The 12,970-nt window shown below is 37.6% G+C and overlaps 1 protein-coding gene across 36 annotated transcripts in view; it reads right to left on the minus strand.

Moving 5' to 3' along the window:
* The window catches only part of Nrxn1 (neurexin 1), a 1,064,135-nt gene that overhangs the window by 303,794 nt on the left and 747,371 nt on the right, over positions 1–12,970 (minus strand). For all 36 annotated transcript variants that reach the window (XM_052746549.1, XM_052746545.1, XM_052746543.1 and 33 more), the window contains one exon: positions 12,493–12,674. In XM_052746549.1, coding sequence (XP_052602509.1) covers positions 12,493–12,674 — 182 coding nt within the window. The remainder of the gene's footprint in view (positions 1–12,492; positions 12,675–12,970) is intronic.

Here is a 12,970-nt window from a genome sequence, read left to right on the forward strand (position 1 = left end):
AAATAAATACATACAACAAGGACTGGGATGAAATTCAGCAGTAGAACACTTGCCTAGCATGGCTTTGCTCTCTAACATTGGGCAGGGGCACAATGCCACATGGCTAATGAATAATTCCATAACAGATCTCAGAACTCAGGGCTCTGCTGGGTATGTGTATGCTGCAGTAGGCTGGAAGTGGAGAGTCCCAGCTGAGAATCACTTGCTCATACCATTATCCTTTGGGAGTCTACCTCATACTGTGCTCAAAGGAGAGCAGTGCGGAGTGAGACTAGTTCTACAATGGAAAACTACCAGTTGGAGATCAGGGGAGGCCAGCAAGCCACATGGAGGAACAAAGGAGTTCACCTATGTCTCTGCCCACTTAGGGTGCCTTCTCTCCTTCCTCAGTACCGTTATGATATACTCAGCATGATGCTTGCATATACAAAAGCATACAACTGTATAATATATAGTATACATGTTCTCACTGACAACAAATGTTCACATGTTAAGGAGCTGGAAATGCATATCAAAATAGTACAATAAGCTATATAGAATTAACTTGAATATAGGAAAAAATTAAAAACAGACCTTTAATAGTACCAAGAAGGATACAGTTAGTTTTGTTATAGGGGACAAGTAAGGCTTTGCATATATATATATGCCAGGAGAACGGACTGCATCCATTAATTCTAAGATATTGAGATATTGCATATCAGAAGTCATGCTTCATTTGATTCTGTATGTTCAGTGTCCTGAAGGATGCTTGGCACATAAGCACTTAAAATGTGGGACAAAGGTAATGTGTAGGCATTAAAGAAGGACTACATGTGAGTTAGGATGGGATGAGGCAGATAAACAAGTCCAGACTGTACCTTCTTTGGACCTGCTGAGTAGTTTGGATTTAGAATTATTTGTAATAAAGGCCAATCTCTTTATAAGCAGGTTAAGAAATATTTATAAAATCATTTTTTGCCTGAAAATATACACTTCTTTAGGAGACAATACATGTGACCTCTGCAGTACCAAATACACACGTAGTTAAAGTTGACAGAACTAAGTTGGTAGAACTTCTAGAAACCTAAACTAAGCTGTTTCCACTAATATCGGTTGATCCCTTACTACGTTCAAGGCTCAGACTGAGTTCTGTCACAAAACAGATCTCATCATGATGCTGCTTACTGCTCAACACCATTCTGTTCATCAGGAATACAAGACTCCAGCATCAGAATGTAAAAATGCATGCCAGGCCTGGTGGTGCAGACCTGTAATCCCAGCTACTGAGGAGGCGGAGGCAGGAGGATCCCAAGCTCAATGCTTGTCTGGCTAACTTAGTGAGACCCAGCGGCAGGGCAAATGTCTAGTATATACCAGGCCTTTGGTTCAATCACCAGTATTGACAATGGGAGAGGGGAGAAAAAGATTTAGACATCTTAAGTTATTTCCAAAACTGTCCTGGCCCAGAAAATTTCCTAAGAAACTCTGAGGACGACAAAAAGAGTAAAAAGTGTTGTGTTTGCTGGTTTTCTTTCTAGGAATTATTTTTGCTTTGTCTTAGAAAATAAATTATCAGGTGTCATATTGTATAATTTTGATAAACAGACAATCAATTTTTCCCATTAAATAAGCATTGCCAAACAATGTCATACAGGACCATGGCCTCTCTGACCAGCCTTGTTTCTAGGTGCAGTTGAAATGCAGCCCTACAGTGGGAAGCCAGATGAGAGAGGAGCTGGGCAGAATTTCAGATACAGTGACTACACCAGTAATGATGTACAGTCCTAATCAGTCTTGTTATTTTGTCTTTTTTTTTTTCCCCCTGAGCCGAGGACCGAACCCAGAGCCTTGCGCTTGCTAGGCAAGCACTCTATCACTGAGCTAAATTCCCAACCCCCTAATCAATCTTAACAATAAAAAAAAACAGAGTCAGATACTGCGGGTGAAAGCTGAAAGATTAGAGAAGCAGAGCAGCAGCCACTAGAGACTTCTTACCTCTACAAAATCTCAGACCCAATGGGCCATCCTGTCTCTATGAATCCTCAGACTGAATAGACAGAGATCTTGTCTCCACTCATTCCTGTTTCCACCTCCCTAGTGCTGGGATTAAAGGCATGCACCACCACTGCCAGCTCCGTTTCTCTTTTAGAATGGTAGCTCAGGGTGGCCTTGAACTGCTGATCTTCCTGCTTTCTACTCCCAAGTGCTGGGATTAAAGGTGTGTGCCACCACTGCCTGGTCTCTATGGTTAATTAGTGTCTAGCTCTGCCCTCTATCTTCAGGCAAACTTTATTTGTCAGAACACAAACAAAATACCATACAACACAGTACCAACATTTCACTGATTTCTATCATAAACCAGGCCTTGCACTGCTGAAGACGAGGGCATAATATTAGTCAGATATGTCTTAATAACAAAGATGGTAGCCAATGATAAAGAACATCAAAACTCAAATGAAACACCAAGTTTCTAGTTTGTAGCAGTCCTCCTGTCGGTATAAGAGAAAGGGACAAGTCCATTACTAACGCCATTACTTTGTATACTAACTTTAAAAAATAGCTTTAAGAACACTGGGTGTTGTTGGAATTTCTAGCCACTTTCCCATAACCGAGTATGCACTGGCAGATGCTTAATCATTCCAGGAGGCCCTTACATCCTTCCTAATCCATGCTCTGTGTGGTCACGTTATTTGCGCCGAGCGTAATCATGTAATCTATGTGCGTGAGTGGGTGGCGTAGCTACATAAACCCATATGTGCATGTGAGGGGGAATCCATAAAAAGCGGGTCACAGTCCCCTCCCTCTTCTCTCTCCCTGCACGATCTTCCACAGGCCTAAGCAAATCCCCTCTGTTCCCCTTTCCCTAATAAACTCTTATAATGGGTTTTGTTGTGCCTCGTGGCTTTTCCCACACGGTAAACAGCACCACAAATACAGTGCCACATAATAACTAACAGGTGTGCTTTGCAGAAAGAGAGATTATGGAAAAGGCTATTGCAGTTGTTCAAAAGAGGCCATTAAACTGCAGGAATATAAGGGACATAGAGAGCAAAAAAATTCTAAACCCATGATTTTCAGTCCAGTAGTCAGTACTGGTGCAGGCATCCGAAACATGGCTAATGGAACTGAGGACCTAACTTCTAACTATATCTAACTTAAATTTATTTAGACGTAAAATTTTAATTGCTATAGTATTCAACTATGGAAAATACTAGGCATGCTTAGAATAAAGAAGTCAGTGGACCTATGACTGTAAATTTTATAAAACAAAGGATTTGTGATAAAAATCTTAGATTCTGAACTGAGAGGTGTAAGAATTTATATTAGACAAGATTTAAGATGATAATAACTTATGTATGAATTAAAAGATACCAAAGGTAATTTAATTATTAAAATCAATTTAATCTTTACTTTTCCTTCTGTAATGTAACCACTAGAAAATGTAAAGTTCCACACACGGCATACACTATATTTCAATTGGACAGTACTAGCTAAGAGATATTTGGGAAGTCAGCAAGAACCTGATAGGTCATAAGTGCAAGCATATGGCGAAAACAGCAAGGTGTCTGTCAATGATAAAATGCTGGGCATTCAGTTGGAAGATGGTGAGACTGCTCTCTAGTGAGACTAAGTCTGAGCTGCCCTGGAGACATCCATGTGGAGACGACTAAGCAGGTAGAAACATCAACAAGAGATGGGTAGAGGCGGAGGAAAAGTCAGGACTTCAGACATGTTTGGGAGTGAGCAGTTTTTATGTGATAGCTAAAACTCAGAGAGAATTTTCAAGAATACTTAGGTCTGTTTTAAAAGCCTAATCATTAGTTGGCTAAATTTTATTTTCTTCCCCAAAGAATATTTTTATCTATCAATTTAGTATTTCTATTTTTCCTTGGGCAGGAAGGATTAATGGAATAGGTCCAGGGAGGAAGTTATTTTTCTTGATAGGAAGAGCCCACCTTCAAGGTGTCTCCATAGGAACGTAGTTGTAATATGTTCTCTGAAAGTAACAGCATCCCTCATCAGGATGGGCTACACCGGCAGAAAGATTGAATAGCATCTTCAGCTGGTTTTCAGGAGGGCAAAAAACATCTTCAATTCTGACAGATTTCCACTCACAGAAAGTTTCTAAGATGTCACAACATGTGACAACTTATGTTTTCATCATCAAAACAATTTTCTCAGGCTATGAAAACTGTATTTTGTCCCCTGTTGCCAGCTTATAACTTGAATTATTGGTGCCTGCTATTAACAGAAGTACTCCCTTGTATATGCACCTTGGTTATTTCCTTTGAATGAAATAAACCATTCAGGCCATGTGGTGGCGGGACATGCCTTTAATCCCAGCAGCACTCAGGAGGCAGAGGCAGGTAGATCTCTGTGAGTTTCAGGCCAGCCTGGTCTACAGGGCGAAATAAACTGTTTATACTTGGCATGGTTCAACGTCAACATCAATAAAATTCTAATGCATAGTATCACCATCCTTTTGTTTTCTAGTCTTTGGCAGACCTGTTTGCTATGCTGTTTGCATTTCAAAAAAAATATGGCTACCGTGCATTTTGCTTATGAATTTCCATGCTTTTGTGCAACAAAAGGCATTTTCCTATCAGTGTGCAAATGACCTCTTATTCACCATGCATTCCTCAAAACAGTTATTAAGCCCCAAGCAGTGACTTCATTTCTTTTCCATCAATCTATATTGTGCTTAGACTTTTGCAAAGCTTGCATCCTTAATAACCATTTGCATATATTTTAACAGTGGTTCATCATTTCTTTCTGGAAAATACAGACATAGTATTAAGAATGAACATACCAATACCTTCATAGCACAGACATTCTTAACTCTTACTTCTCATGGTAACTACATAGTAACCAAACTGTTTTAAGCTGTTAAAAGGAGAAAACTATTACACAAAATAACCAATCACCTATAACACAAATTACATTTTAAGTGGCCCATTATGCTGTCTTAAATCAACTTAAAGAAATGTTTTGGGGGGTATAGTTCTGAAAATGATTTAATTACAGAAGAAAGGAAGGGGTTTTCAGTAGCTAAAAGGAATCTAACAAGGGAAACACGTTGTGTTGGAAGCTGGGCACAAGAAAACTGTTCAGTAACTTACTACTGCCTAATCACAGAGTGTTTGAAGGCATCCTGTTCAACAGCTAAAGACTCACTACAAAGCCATGGGTTGAGAAGAGAACATAATCACAAAAAAAGGGCAGTCTGTGGACCAGATTCTCTACAATAAGTAATATCCTGGGCATCTTACCTCATCTTTCCAACCATATTCATAATGTCTTCCTACAAGACCAGAAAATGAGAATATTGCAGGAGCAACTGTGGAAACCCTGAGCATAGGAACAGAGGCCTTGGTGACTGAGATTCAACTATTAAACAATAAAGGGAAGAAATAATTTGGAGAACTTTAGAAACAGAGTACAGGAAAAACATTTTTTTAAGTGGGTTAGTACATTTCATTAGACCAGAGAAACAAGAAGGGGCATGTGGAAGATAGACCTGAAAAGGGAAACTATGACCAGAAAGCAGAGCTGATTTCTTTTAAAGGTGACAACTTGCCTTCCCTGTAAGTGGGTGGGAGTCATCAGTGTATTGATGGTTCTTTCTTTTTGGTAGAGGATTGACATGATCAAAGAGGCAATTTCAGAAGTTAATGATATCAAAGAATTAATTTAACCAACTAACCAATACAAATGGACTGAAAAGTATTCAGAATGGAGATAGGGGAACAACCGAGAAGTAGAGGCAGAATACAGACATCTAAGTGATAAACATGAACTGAGGAAGTACAGGCAGAAGTCGCTGTCTTGGGTCTCAGTCTTTAAACTTTACAACAGAATTCCAGAGGAGAGAAAATGCTGGAGGCTTATTTAAAAGGACTAGCACAAAAGTTACTTTTGTAACTACTAGCTGCTTAGAAAAAGAGAAACTGCATTAACTTCTGTAAAAGAAACATGCATGCAAGTTGTAAGAATCAAAAGGACACAAGCTATGTCAACTCCTAACCAGAAAAGAAAAAAAGGGGGAAAAGAAAGTCAACAAAGTAAAGAACTTATGAATAAAAGGGTGTTACAGGATTGCAAGATGGCTAAAGGGGCATGGTGGTTTGAGTAAGAGTAGCCCTCCATAGCCTCCTATATTTCATGTTTGATCCCCAGTTTGTGAAACTATTTGGGAAGGATTGGGAGGTGTGTCCTTGTTGGAGAAGTTGTGTTCTTAGGAGTGGGCATTGATGTTTCAAAAGCCTACACCACTTCCAGTGATTGCATGCTCTCTCTCTCTCTCTCTCTCTCTCTCTCTCTCTCTCTCTCTCTCTCTCCCCCCCCCCCCCCGTCCCTCTCTCTGTCTCATGATGGTTGTCTCAACATGTAAGCTCTTTGCTACTATTTCAGTGCCAAGCCTACCTGCCTGCTTCTATGCTACATGCCATGATGGTCATGGAACCACCCTCTGAAACTGTATGTAGGCAAGCTCCCAATAAACACTTTTTTTCTATAAGTTGTGAAGACCATGGTGTGTCTTCACAGCAATAAAAAGGCAACTAAAATAGCAACTAAAAGTGTTTACTGCCAAGCCCAATGACCTGATTTCCATCCCCTGGACACAAAGAATGAAAGGAAAGAAAGAACCAACATGTGAGGTGCAAGTTGCTCTCTGATCTCCACACATCTGCTACACACACACACACACACACACACATACACACACACACACACACACACACACACACACACACACACATCAAGCAATAAAAATCAAACCCCAAACACAAAAACAACAAACCAAGAAAGAATAAAAAGAAGGAGGGGGGGAAAGCTTCTTTGCCCTAACATTATTCAGTATGCTCAAATTTGACAGGGATAAGTGTGATTGTGCTTATAATGGTAAGACTGGGCCATTAACAAAAACAAACAAACAAACAAACTAACAAACAAACAAATAAATAAATAAATAAATGTCTTTGGAGAGTTTTTCCATGGTTGACTTTTTAAATTTAGGTTGACACTCCCAAGGAGAAAAAAAGAAAGGGAAGGCTTTACATCCATTATCTTGGCTCTTCCCCAACACAGCCTGGCACTAGCTAGCCTCATAGCCAATAGAAATGCGGGCATCACTTCACACATCTTCCCCAGAGATAACTGTGTCCTTCATACCTCAGCAGCTTGGATGACAAGAAATTTTCAACACATGGTGAAAAGCCATTATTTCAGTCTTTTAAAATTCTAGTCAAATTGGCTACATGTGCTCTAATTAATTCCTACAAGAACCAGGAAAACAAAACCATGTGAAATATCTACTGATTTTGACTTAAGGGTTGAATTTAAATATTATGTGGCAACATGAAACTCTTATAAATAAGTGCATCTGTTGGTTAAAAAGAACATTTCAGATAGAGCATAATTTCAATTCAGGAAAAGCTTGTGAGGGAATAATTATGTTTTATCTTGTTTATGTTCATATTTACCCTTATACAATTATTGACCTTAAAAAGATGTTTTGGATTGAGTGTTAAAACAGTAAGACTCTGTAGTCATGTAACATGGATACAGACAGAAAAAGATGAAAAAAGGTCAGGCATGAATCAGTATTGACAAGTTATTTTGAGACATTTAATATTTACTATAAATACAATGTTTTGAGTGCATACTAAAAATGCTAATCAAAGGTATATTTGTAAATCAAAATCAATTAAGAGCTTGGCTTCAAAATGCAGCTTCCACCCCAGCAAAGTACAAAGAAAAAATACTTAAGGCAAAAGTGTACAATAATTCACTAATCAAATTTGCAATGCTCTTTCATGCTTCCAAGATGAAAGTGTTTCAAAAAGCATTGTGCTAACATCCTCTCCTCCACCTTCACTGCTTAGAATAAGGCACCTTTAATACCCACGGAAGGGATGAGCCCTCATTTACACTGGCTTTCTTCCATAAACAGGGAGGTGTTAAAATTAATAGCCAAGTAAGGCCCATAAAGTGATACCTACAAGAGTTTTTTTTCTGAAAGTGGCAATATTGGAAACATTACATGCTATATCTGATAAAAATTACATGCTAAAACTGACACAAATCAATCTTAGTTCAGTGGTTTTGCTCATTGTTCCTAAGAAAATATTTTTAATGGACTAAAAGCCTTCAACATCACTAATTTGAATGTGCATGGCATAACACTTTGCAAATCACTTTATATTTTTTGTCTTAAAAACCATGTGATTTGTCCACTTGTATATGTAATATCTAAGTAATGTCAACTTATTCACATCTACAAAGCCTAATGTAGACCTGGGACATAATAGATGTTCAATAAACACTATGGGACAGCCTTCAAAAAGGGTAACAAGCCATGTTTCCTTAAGGTTTTTTTTTTATTAATCATCATTGTTATTATAAATCACATTCCATGACATCATAAAGTTTATCTGAAAGTCAGAAAAATATGAAATAACTAGAAAACCATTCATGACAAAATAAGGTTATAAATGTAGGGTAAATCTGAAAAAAAGATAAATGATTCATTTAACAAAAATTTTAACCACTTGCATTCTTAAAACAACCAAGGATTCTGCATCAAATATTTATAAATTAGCATCAATTAAAGTACAGCCTACTATAAAATAATTACTGTAAATTATTATACTTTTTCTATGTTGTCAATAAGAAACTAGATAACATCCTCGGAGTTATATAGAAACTAAATTGCACCTATAAAGGGCTTTTTGACTACTGAAAAGTTAAAGATTTACTCTTAATCTATGACTCAGTATTTTCAACATTTAATTAACAAATTTATTCTTTCAGAAAACTTTAGTGGTTCTTCACTCCAGATCTTCACCATTCCTCGTCTCCTCATAAACTCTTACAATCAATAATCTACCTGGCTTTGAATTCTACATTGATGCAATTTATAATAATATAAAAAAATCAATCTATCAAAATTAGGACACCTGATTCAAAGTGAACTTTTCCCAAGTTGTTGTATTTTTTTTAAGTTGACAGTTAATCAAAATTTAAATGTGATTACATTTTCCAATGAAGTCAAACTTGATCACTCTGAAAAATGGGAAGATAAGTCACACCAAATATTCAAATTTCCATTGAAATTATATGCCAATCAGACTTTTACAGCTAGCTAATTGAAACAGCATTATGCATTTTTAGCAAGAATGGAGTATCTTTAATGATGCAATCAACCTTCCTGTTTATTACCTCTCTCTATCAATTAAAGTCAGAGCAAGATTTTTAGATGAGATCCATACATAGTTTATATGCTATTGACTTGGATAGCTCACATAAAACTTCCTGGCAGTACAATGGGTAACCAAAATGTCTAACTTTTCTGTAGATAAGACATGTCACTTGTTACACATGTCAGCTTAGCAATAGTAATATTCTAAAATTTTATATTTCACTTTACTTTTAACTTTCTGATCCCCCCAAAAAAAAGGAAAAAAAAGAGAAAAACAGAATTTATTTTGGAAAACCAGGATTAATTTGACAATTGCCCTAATAATCAGATAAAAACAGCTCTTGAATGTTCTCAGACTTAGTCATTAAAATTTTTTAACATAGTTGCCAAGCATGCTGGCTGTGATCCCATCATCAGGAGGCAGAGGGAGGAGGATCAATTGAAGGACAATCTGGGTCAAAAGCCATGCCACCACTCATGCTCACACACCAAGAGAAAAGTGAAGCCTCTCAGATGTCTCCTCCGCATCTATTCTTCTGCCTCTGATTTTCCTCTTTTCTACCTTCCTGATTTCTATTTCTCCCCCTTACCCTTTCCTTCCCTATTCTTTCATGAATCCAGTTATAAAAAGAACTTAGAGGTACAGTTCAGTATTAAAACCAGCAAAACAGTCACACCAAACCAAAACCCAACTCTGGGATCATTTTAACTGCATATGATGCATGTCCAAATAAGTGGCTTTTGAGCTCTAATGGTTGGGCATGCTGAGCAGACAGTGAACAAAAGGGAGCGGCAGGGGTTTTTCTTGGTTGGATTGAATCAAGACTTGGGCTGGCTTTAGAGAGTAGTGGGCAGCACTGACTTCAACAGTGGTGATGTTAGACCCTAAGTTAACCCGCAAGCCCCACCTGCCCAAAGGCCAGGTAAGTTCCTAGGATTCTCCGAATTGTAGTTCTTGAAAGATAACACCTGCCCAAGGACCAGTTAACTTCTTGAGATTCTGGGAGTTATATAGTTCTTGGAAAATAACAGCAAAGCCTCATGGGAAAGTCTGGTGGCCTGTGGGTTTTGCTCATATAAAACCTGAGGCCACTCAGCTGGAAAGTTTCCAGGAAGTGGTTCTGACCAAATTCTATCTTGGTCAGTAGTTAATATTTTAATAAAAGCTTGCTTTAATTTGGCCCAAATGAACTGGTTTTTCTCTGGCGAATTTCAGGATTAAGAGTAGGACACTAATATCCATTCTCCAATTAAGGACAAGCTCTAGGGGCAAAATAAATTTGAAGATTTCTAATCCAAGAAAAATATTATGTGGACATAAGCATTGACTCTAAAATGAATGGTCAGGCAAGGGGAGAGCTGGGAGAAAGGGAAGCAAAAAATCATGGCCAGGAGAATACGTATGGAGCAGATATGGAAAATATCAACTATTTACTTTTAAAGGCGCTAACTGTTGCTCAGAATTGGAAAGAAACGGTCAACACTGTAGACCAATCCCTTTGTCCATAAAACAAACAGCAGTAGTTTGAGTAATTCAATAACAGCCCCTTACCACTTCAGGGCAATCATTGTAGAACCTTTCTCAGGCTAAAAGTGTAATTGGCTACGGATCAATAAGTAATTTCTCTTAGAAGGACAAAGGTCTTGTTTTCTTTCTTTTTAATTTATATATATTTTTTGAACTAGCAAAGCTCTTAAGTCGGAGCTGAGAAAATATATTTTGAAAACTGACATTACTCTAAACAGCAAGATTCCTTACTGCCCTGTGAAGTTTATCTCAACTGATCATTTATTTATGATGCTATAAAAATCCAAATGCTTTCAATTTTGATTGTTAGGTATTTGCTGAAAGGCAGCTGAAATTACTTTCCGAGGGTTGCCATTTTATGACAAGTGCATTCTGAATGGAAATTTACAATGGTTCAATAATGGTTATGCTGAGGTGTTATTTGCTGTTTATCCCCCCCCCCACTAAGATTAGCAATGAATTTAGCTCTTGTGGTCAGTGTGAAACTTTAGTTGACTTATTGGAAATGCTAGAAATGTAACATAAAAATAAGATCATGAAAAAAATTAATAAAGTCTTTTAGAATTAAAACCTTGTCAATCTGTGATAATATAGTGTGATGATCGGTGGTTTTCCTAGTCATCATGGGACTAATGCCTAAGGCCAGCTTCTATCAAAAAGGAAAATATTTACCTGACCAATGAACCTTTGAAGACCTAGCATTCAGTAAAAGCAGAACATTGCCAGGTAAACATAAACAAAACAGATCAAACTTCCATGATCAATAGAATGAGGCAATCGACAATACTCAAATAGAGCTGTAGAGAATGAAATGTCTGAAACTTCAAGAAGGGAAGACTGTAGGAAAAGCAAGAATCCCTGAGATTTTTGTTTGGTGGTTTGTTTTTAATGTTGCTGGGGATAGAGCCTTTGGCCTTGCACATGATACACAAGCTCTGTACCACTGATGTATACGCCTAGACCTAGAGTTCTGAAGATGTCATGTTTTCTGTTCATGATTTTGCAACACTGAAAAATATTAATGACTCTTAGATGTTAAAGCACGTGCATTCTTCTTCAGAAGTAATACAGAGAACCGAGGAAATGAAGAACTACAACTGTATTTGGTAATTCTTTAAAAGTAGCATTGCAAAGAAGAGAAAGTCTGTTATGAAAACTAAAGAGAATGCATCTCTTTTATAAGCTATTATTTACCTTTTACTGTGCACTGGCTGAATTTGCATGTGAAGTTCAGCAGCACTGAGACAGGAAAGGAACGTTCCCCACAACTTTCCCGACAGCTATCAAAGCTAGTACAAATGCCCCAGAAACAATCATGTTTGCCATTTTTACATTCCGCAACTTAAAGTTTCTTTCTTCATTCCTCCCACACCATGTAACTTTAGACAATTTTTACTCTGGCAAGAAAAGAGGTAAGAATACCAATCCAGATCTTTGGATACCACCAATACTACAACCCCCTGCTTCCAGCCAGATGGCACAGTGCTACTGAGCAATAACTTACTTTATTAACTTGGAAAATCTTCCTGGAGCAAGAAATTCACTCCTAAAATGTCTTTGCAAGCATAAAATTGACATGACTTCAGATTCAAAAATAAAAATAACTTTCTTCCTATTGTGAAGTACATGTTAACAACAGTAGTACTAAAGTTTATTAGTTCCACCCCACATTCATATTTACTATAACAAGTATTTGTGGAAATATATATATATATATATATATACATATGCATAAAGTTAATGATGAAAAGCAAATACGAAACCTTATTTGAAATGTACTTACTATGTGCAGTTCAAGATAGTCACCCAGGCCTGAGGAACTGTCCACTCGCACCAACACTGCTTCCTTCTGAACAGTGCTAAACCCTATGGCCAGCCTGTCTGCTCGTGTACTGGGTCGGTCATTAGGAGGCCACTTATACGTGATCTGTCCACCACCTTTGCTAAAGATATATGTTGTCCCAGCTGTAAAACAAAATACAAATCCCATTAGTACCCATACACCAAATCTAAGTTTCCCCATGTCCTGTGTTGATCTAGCAATAATATGTTGACTTTATACACAAACTATGGCAAAGCAAATGATAGATTTCAATGAAACTTGCTCAAGAAAAAGGGAAGAGTTGTTTTAACAGCAACGGAGTAGCTACTCAGTTTTTAATACACCCATTAAATCCACTGGCAGGTGCTCTAGAACAAATGGTAGACTTGAGCTTTCTGCATTGAATTGGACAAGCATGGCATGTAATGGACTTTCATTT

Source organism: Peromyscus californicus, unplaced genomic scaffold (genome assembly GCF_007827085.1).
Source record: "Peromyscus californicus insignis strain IS unplaced genomic scaffold, ASM782708v3 Scaffold_1__1_contigs__length_55948999, whole genome shotgun sequence".
Lineage (NCBI taxonomy): Eukaryota > Metazoa > Chordata > Mammalia > Rodentia > Cricetidae > Peromyscus > Peromyscus californicus.